The 8949-nt window shown below is 40.7% G+C and overlaps 1 protein-coding gene across 1 annotated transcript; it reads left to right on the top strand.

The window, feature by feature from the left end:
- Window positions 1-6209: 6209 nt before the first annotated feature.
- Window positions 6210-7586, top strand: LOC113922191 (calcium uptake protein 2, mitochondrial-like). The gene has a single exon (XM_035729306.1). The coding sequence runs from the start codon at window positions 6213-6215 to the stop codon at window positions 7512-7514; it is 1302 nt and encodes a 433-aa protein (XP_035585199.1). The 5' UTR covers window positions 6210-6212; the 3' UTR covers window positions 7515-7586.
- The last annotated feature ends 1363 nt before the right edge of the window (window positions 7587-8949 follow it).

Genomic DNA, 8949 nt, shown 5'->3' with positions numbered 1-8949 from the left:
GGAGCCCCAGATGACAGAAAGACATGGACTAGCAGTCAGAACGCTTCTCAGGGAGAACTGCAGGCAATCAGTTCTGGCTGGAGACATGGTCCCTTACAGGACTTTAATGAGCTTACTGAAAATCACACTGAACCCAAACACCAAATGATTTCACAATTAGAAGTTGGAGTTGTCTATTCTTTTGCTTTTCTGTCATATTTTTGTACTGGGTGTTAATAGGTCCTTCAAACTCCTTTTAACTAACCTCTTAAATAGACTGCAATTAAAGAATTTCAACCATGCTGTACCATATAGGATAAATCATATTTCGTCTCTGAAAATAAAATTCATCTTCTTTTTTTCTTTTTCCCAAAACCACTAGCTTGTGTTAGATTAATTTGTATTAAAATGAATGTGGATTTGACATGGTGTTTTGTAGAAATTTTCTTTTTTTAAACTGCTGCCATTTAAAATAAATAGCAGCCTCTTCTTTGCTGCAATAGTAGTATAGATTTAATGTATTTACTTAATCTCTCAGTCTCGATTCCCTCAATCATTGAAGAAACAGATTTGTGTGTTTATCCCGGGGGTTCACAGTAAGGATTACATGCTCAGCATGTAATAGTTTCTCAAAAAATATGAGTTACCTCTCTTTCCTATTCACTAACGATCTTTTTGTCCAGACTTTGTTAAATATCTTTAAATAATAAAATTCCATTTCAGTTCTATTTGCTATTTCATGAACATAACGTATAAAAAAAAAGGAGTATTTAAATCTTTGGACTCGTAGTGAATCTTTGGGAGATTGATGAAAGGGACTGAGAGAGAACCATACCCATTTATGAACCTCATCAAAGACATAACTTCCTTCTACATCAACCAAATGTCCTTTCTCACTTCAGATTTCTTCATTCTTCTTCATCCTCAATTCAGGGTGTGTGGGGACATCTTAAAACAAGTTGCCACCAAAATCAACAGCAACTGGGAGCCATGGGCATCTTTCGTGTGAAGAGGTCCATTGTTACATGGGGGTTATAACCTTCAAAGTGAGGCGGGTCTGGGTTCAAATCCCTGTTCTACCGTAGCTGGCTGGGTGATCCCTGGCAAGGTGTTCAAACTAGCTGAGTCTCAGTTTTCTCAGTTGTACCATGAGCTATACACATCTCTCTCTTAGCATTGTTGGAGACCCTCAATTTGCAGTGGAGCTGAAGAAGCTTCGTCTTCAGGGCTGCTCACTTGCATGGGTCTGTTCCAGGCTCCACACCTAATACTGTATTTGGACTTGTTATTCCTTGCCCTAAAGAGAACTTCTCAACTTCAGGCCCCACAAATTTTGGCTCTACCCTTGTACGATGATTAAACATAATAAATAAATAATAAATAAAAGATAACTGGCCCATAGCAATTGTCCAATAAATGGTATTATTCTCACCGGACTCACAGGCCATATACTTGGATCTGGCATTAAATAAATGCAGAGAAGCCTACTACACAGCGGTATTGTTGGCAGGTTATACAGAGGTTAACCCTTCTTAAAATATGCCACACTGAAGCCTAGTGAGATGTGTGAACCAACCAAATGCAATATATTTGGCTTCAACCTTAATAGTAAATGTGTAACCATATTTGGTATATTAGAAAGGCTCTAAACAAATGCATCACAGGATGGGTCAAGAAAGAAAGAAGTGCAGAAGTCAAGAGCAAAGGAAGACATCTGCAAGCATCCCAAGGGTGGCGGGGGGTGGGGGCAGTCCTGGAGAGTATGGGAGAGATAATGAACAAAAGCCAAGATTGATGCTCTCCATGGTCTTAGTAGACACTATTTGTCCAAATACAGCTTGTCATCCATCTACATTAGAACCACCTAAGGAACCTCAATGAAAGCACAATTTCCTCCACTCTATGCCAGCCCACTGAATCAGGACATCTGGAGGTAGGGCCCAGGATTCTACCCCCAACTAGGTGATTCTGAATTCCATTTAGTCTAAGAACCTCTGCTTATAATTGAACCTGAAACTACTGATTGGGTATCTCTCAGGACTGCACATGTTTCTGCCTGTCTTAGAAGTCCAGTTTTCTACAATCCTTCCTTTCCACACTTAGAGGTGAGATCTGATTTGTACATTTTCTTACTTGATCGGTCTACTCCAATTATTAAGAGCATGCTGTTCAGGGGCGTCTGGGTGGCTCAGTTGGTTAAGCGACTGCCTTCGGGTCAGGTCATGATCCTGGAGTCCCAGGATCGAGTCCCACATCAGGCTCCCTGCTCAGCAGGGAGTCTGCTTCTCCCTCTGACCCTCTTCCCTCTCGTGCTCTCTATCTCTCATTCTCTCTCTCTCTCAAATAAATAAATAAAATCTTTAAAAAAAAAAAGAGCATGCTGTTCAGACACATATGTCACTTTTATCATGATTTCAGCAAGATCAGGTGTCTCTTTATATACTTGGGGATAAAATAGTTTAATGTTAGCTGAAATGGAGATGCCACTGGAAGCTTGAAACAAAGTTTCCAGTGGAAAGACAAAATGCTTGCTCTCTGGCTGTCCTGGTCAACCTTGTTATTATTAACTTGGATGGAAATTTAGGAAGCCTGCTTACAAATATGTAGATTATGCAAAACATGGAAGGAATAAATGCTCAGAAAAAGATAACAATCAAGCTACAAAGTAATCCCAACAACAGGTTGAAATGAGAATCAAGAATAAAAAAGATCATAGAGTCTATGGAAGCATGAGTGAAAAGAAAAAGTCAGAACTGCTTCAAAAAGGTATCATTAATACAAGTTTTATTTGAACAATAAAATACTGTTTAATACTGTTCCTGCTACCCTTACCCATACATTTTTTTTCTACTCTATTCTGTGCTGGTCAAACTGTATATATTTTTTTGGAACAGAGGCATTTTTGAGCATGACATTTTAAGAGAAGTCATTCTCAAACTACCATGCATCCAAAAGGGGATTGCTAGCACAGTGAGGAGTCTGCAAACTAACATAGACTGTCTGTGATAACATGGGGGGTTTGGGGGGAAGGATTTGTCTTTCTTCAAATAATGGATTGTCTGTAGACTTACATTGTTGGTGCTAGGCAAAACCCTAAGTATGTGATAACTGTAAGAAGGTGTATTAAGTTAACTATAAGACAATGAAACAGTGAAATAGCTCCAAAAATGCAATGGAGAATTGAGAATGGAAGTGAGCTCCCCAATGTGAAGGTCATCAAACACTAAGTAACGTCATGGTCAGAATCGCTACAAAATAGATTGTCTCTACTGAGATTTTTGGGAAAGGGTAGTTATAAATCGGAAATGCTTTCAACTCCAAAGAAAGGTTTCTGTGATTTGTTTTGTCTTAGCTAGCTCAGGGTTCTAGCAGCGAGCTGCAGCAGAAGAATGTGCAGAAATCAACCATGAGCAGAAAGGGAAAACCAAAAAGGGAATATGGACCCTCAGTGAATGCGTATGGAGCACATACTCTGTGCCAAATGCTATTCTAGGCACTGGGGATGCAGCAGGGGACAAGAACCCAACCCCACTCTCTGTCTTCATAGAGCCTATATTCTACCAGGAGACAATTATGAGAGGAGTTTTGGCAATTTCCTCACTATGAGAACACAGAAAAAAGTGAAAGGGGACGTTGGGAGTGAAAAGGAAGCATAATTGTGCCAAGGAGGACTTATTTGAATAAATACTTTTCAGTCTAAATAAATCCCAAGATTGCTTATCCATGAAATCACTCCATATTAATATTTCACTGGCTTCTCCAAAGCATTGCAGTCTATCCATATAGAGAGCACATTTTCTGGCCCCATCCCCCTTTTAAACATCCCCAAGTGACCATCTAACTCTAACAATATTGACTTCTTCACAGGAGGTCACCACTTATCAGATGTTACATCCATCACTGCAAACAACTTCCCTTTGACATATTGATTACTTCATTTTTCTTGTCTTTTGGCCAGCACCTCCTTTCCAATTAATTTATTGTTGGTGCTGCTGGTGTGTACATCTTTGATGTTCCCAAAACCAGACTGTCCACCTGAATCACATATCCAGCTGCTTAACTCACACAGGTACTGTTTCCTTTCTTTGACAAGATGATCTTCAACACCGGCTGTTTACCTTGCTTGAGGAAAACTTCGAACAACTTGCCAAATCTCAACTCCAGTATTGCATCAGTTTACACTTGTATCTTGTAAGGTAGACTATCCCTTCCATGCCCACAGGCATCTGACAGAGAATGCTCTAGTCTGAGTCATACAAAATCAGATCAACTCTTTCCTTTCTCTCTGCTTTTATTTCTGGTTTCTGCTAATTTCTGTTCACCTCCAGGAACAGAGTTGGGCTCTGGAGGTCAACCGGGAGGGTGTTGGAGTTAATAACCTCGGCAAGCTACTATGCATTGATCTCCAGTCTCCTCGTGCACTCATATTTCTCTCCCTGCGATTAGATGCTCAGCTATCTGCCAGGGCACCTCTTCCCAGACAGTCTCTGATTTGAACTATCTGAGGGCTCCTCATCAAGCTGTTATGGGAGACTAACAACCCACATAGCTCATGCTATGTACTCCACTCTTGGTGAAGGGCGCTGCATGCTTGCCAAGCAATCAAACCAATACCTCAGTCATAGAAGATTAATGTCCCTTTGCTTATATCCTTGAAGCAGAGAAATGGCTAATGCGACTCTCTCCTTCATAAAGGCTTCTATGCAGTAAGTGGCTGGGATTAAATTATACAATCACGTCATCTATCTGTTGGAAAGGCTGTCACCCTTACGCTGCATTTGCCAACTTGTCCCTTCAGCAGAGGGGCTCAGTACTGCGAGAAGTGGAAAACGGAGCATTATGATGCTGGCTAATATAATTCTAAATACCATCAAGGCCATAAAATGGGAAGTAAGTGATAAATAATTTATATTTATCAGAATGACTGGATCTTATTAAAAGTGCAGTAATATGATATCCTCTCATACAGCACAGACATGGATGGGGAAAGAGATCAGAATTTCAATGGTTGCTAGAGTTGGTTTGAATTCCTGTTTAAAGTCCTGTGAACCTGGTGTGAACCTCATATTTTTTTCACCAGTCCCTAGAAAAGAGAGTTCCATTCTTTTTTTTTTTAAGTTTTTTATTTATTTATTGAGAGAGATAGAGAATGGTAGAGAGAGAGCATGAGAGGGAGGAAGGTCAGAGGGAGAAGCAGACTCCCTGCTGAGCAGGGAGCCCAATGTGGGACTCGATCCTGGGACTCTAGGATCATGACCTGAGCCGAAGGCAGTCACTTAACCAACTGAGCCACCCAGGCACCTGAGAATTCCATTCTTTAGGAAGGGAGTAAGCAAGAGGAAAAAAGAAATCCAATTCAATAAAAACAGTTTGGAAAAGATAAGAAAATACGGCCATAAGCAACAGGGCCAAAATGCTATCATCGTTTCTGTTCTTTTCTCCATTCCAACTCTACCAACATAAAGCAGAAAAATCCACCCATTCATTTATTTTATTTTTTAAGATTTTTAAGTAATCTCTACACCCAACGCTGGGCTCAAACTCACAACCCTGAGATCAAAAGTCGCATGCTCCACTGACTAAGACAGTCAGGTGCCCCACCATTCATTTATCCTTAATTTATTTCTTCATTCCTCATTAATCGTCAAACACCTAGAGTGTGTAAGATACTATATTAGGAACTATGAAAGAACAATGAAGAATAGATAGGATCCTCACCTTCAAGTCGTTTACACTCAAATACAGTACACTGGAATTTCAACTTTGGTAAGCGTAACTCCAGCTTTATAAAAGAAAACTGAGCATCTGTCCAAGGGAAACACTAATGAATTTTCTTTTTCTTCATCTTCCTATTTTACTGCATATGTCTAAGTCAGAGCTATTCCCACTTGAAAATGCTGTCCTGGGACCACATCCCTGGTAGGAAATGCAGAAATTCAAAGCCCCTTTCATTTCCTAAATAGTATAACCGGAGAAAAGTCATTTCTCAAATGATCAATTAGACTTTACCCCATTTTTTATGATGGACACAGAAATAACCAATGATCAGAGAAGCATATCTTTCTGAAACAAACATACTTCTATACACATGACCAAAACTTTAGGTTGCCTTTTTATGACAGGATGCATGCTGCATGAGCACAGTGTAAGGTATTCAGTTATATTTAGTAACTATCTGATAATGTGTTCGATTAGAAACATAGACACCTTGGTGATGGGGCACTTCCGCAAAGATGGCGGCCGCTGTGGCAAGAGGCGCTTGGCTGGCGGCCTTGGGCAGAAGACCGCGGCGTGGGATCGCTGCCGGTCGGCGAGCTTGGCCCGGCCCCGGCCCCTTGACCACGGCAGTAGCCAGTGTGGCCCTGGCAGGCACAGGAGTGGCACGGTACCATGGCCGCTTGAATGTCGTGGCACCCGAGGGCAGCCTCACCGTCTTAGCACAGGAAAATGTTGACTCTGGAGAGATGGGAGAAAAACTGTCCCTTCGTAAACAGCGCTTCATGCAGTTTTCTTCACTGGAACATGAAGGAGAATATTATACGACACCACAAGACTTCCTCTTTTCAGTAATGTTTGACCAAATGGAACGTAAAACTTCAGTGAAGAAGCTGACAAAAAAGGATATCGAGGAGATACTGGCAGGAATCCAACCAGCTCGTTGTGGATCAACCTTTTTTAGAGACCGTGGCGATAAAGGACTAATTTCGTATACTGAGTATCTTTTCTTGCTTACAATCCTCACTAAACCTCATACTGGGTTTCATGTTGCTTTTAAAATGCTGGATGCAGATGGTAATGAGATGGTTGAGAAAAAGGAATTTTTTAAGCTACAGAAGATCATAAGTAAACAAGATGACTTGAAGACAACGATAGCTAATGAAACGGAAAGCCAGGAATCAACAGTGAAAGAACCTGAAATTACCACAACCCTTCAGATACATTTCTTTGGAAAAAGAGGAGAAAGAAAACTTCATTATTGGGAATTTCGAAGATTTATGGAGAATTTACAAACAGAGGTCCAAGAAATGGAATTCCTTCAGTTTTCTAAAGGTTTGAGTTTCATGAGAAAAGAAGACTTTGTAGAGTGGCTACTTTTCTTCACTGACACTGAAAATAAAGACATCTATTGGAAAAATGTAAGAGAGAAGTTGTCAGCAGGAGAGAGCATTAGTTTGGATGAGTTCAAGTCATTTTGTCACTTTATGACCCACTTGGAAGACTTTGTTATTGCTATGCAAATGTTCAGTTTAGCTCATCGTCCTGTCAGACTGGTGGAGTTTAAGAGGGCCATGAAAGTAGCAACAGGACAGGAGCTCTCAAACAATATTTTGGACACCGTCTTCAAGATCTTTGATGTGGATGGTGATGAATGTCTTAGTCATGGAGAGTTTCTCGGGGTTTTAAAAAACAGGATGCATCAAGGTCTATGGGTACCACAACAACAATGTGTACAGGAATACTGGAAATGTGTGAAAAGAGAAAGCATTAAAGGAGTAAAAGAAGTCTGGAAACAAGCTGGAAGAAATCTCTTTTAGAAAAAGATAATCTGGGAGTCATACTGCTCCAAATGTCAGAATTTGGAATTTGTTTAAAATACTAGATTTTTGTCTTCTTGGTTTTCTTTGTAATATAAAGATGGCTTGTATTTACTTTCTGAATCAATAGTTTCTTACTAAAATTTCATTAAAGAACTTAGTAAAAATAGATACATTCTGTCAGAGGGCCTAGAATTGAAGTAATGCTTTGTACTTTGATAAGATGGAAAACCTAGTTATTCACTGATTTCTTAGACACCGTAGTACAACGTGCTCTTTGGAAGGGTGTCAGCTAGTACTTACAGAAAAAAGTATTTGATATACAAGGCCAGTATCAAGTCCAGAAGTCCTGATGTTCCCAGTAGGGCAAATTAAATTAAAAACTTCTCAGGTTTTCTCATCTGTATCTCATAACTCATAAAGCTTCTTGTGTATTTTATTTCAGTTAGCTGTATATTAGTTGTCTTAAAAATAATGTGTAAATTTCAACATCCTCTGTAGAAACAGAATAAAGTATTTACACAGAAAAAAAAGAAAGAAACATAGACGCCTTTTCTGCTTAAGGGTCAGAGATCTGCTTTGAGCAACGTAATAATGTAGTTTAGCATGTGACCGCTCCCCCAGCACCTGGCTATCTTTTCTCTTAGAGTTTAGTTTTGGGTCCAAAAGAGTTTAGTCAATAAATTAGCACTAGAATCAGAATACACTTTTTGCAACATTTCTCCCCAGCCCTGCTGCTGCAAGCTGCCCTTGAGGGGCGACCAAGCTGGGAAGACAAAGGATCATAGCACAGCCCCCAGCTACTGAATTTCAGCAACAGTGAGCAGAGGGGCTGGGTTGGTCCCCTTTTCTGCAGCCATGACATTGAGAGCTTTGGGGCATATGAGAGAAGGGCATATCACTTTTCCACCACAGTAGCTTACAAATGTATCCCCTGCCTCGCCACACACATCCTACTTCATTCTTTCTCCAGAACCCTGCTTGAATAGAACTTTGTGTTCAATCAGCCAGTGAGTTAGCAAATTTCCCCACATTGCCCAGACACACCAAGCTCTTCATGTCTCCAACTCTGTTTTTGCACACTTGCCTTCCCCACCCCTCTTCTGCCTCCAGAACACTAAAGTGATCTTTTCAAAAGCCAGGGCAGGAACCACCTCCCCAAGATCCTTTCCGTGTCCCACCCCACCTGAGAGGAATGGACTCTTCCCCCAGTTGGCTTCCGGTTGCAGCTCTAACAAATTACAATACATTCAGTGACTTACCGCAACCCAAACACTATCTTAACGGTTCTGGGGGTCAGAAGTCCTAAAATCAAGGTGTCAGTAGGACTGTGCTTCTTCTGGAGACCACAGGGGACACTTTGTTTCCTTGCTTTGCCCATTTTCTGGAAGCAGCCTGCATTTCCTGGCTCATGACCTCTCCCTCAAATCACTCT

Source organism: Zalophus californianus, chromosome 9 (genome assembly GCF_009762305.2).
Source record: "Zalophus californianus isolate mZalCal1 chromosome 9, mZalCal1.pri.v2, whole genome shotgun sequence".
Lineage (NCBI taxonomy): Eukaryota > Metazoa > Chordata > Mammalia > Carnivora > Otariidae > Zalophus > Zalophus californianus.
The sequence above is the reverse complement of the archived record's forward strand: the minus strand, read 5'-3'. Positions and strand labels throughout refer to the sequence as shown.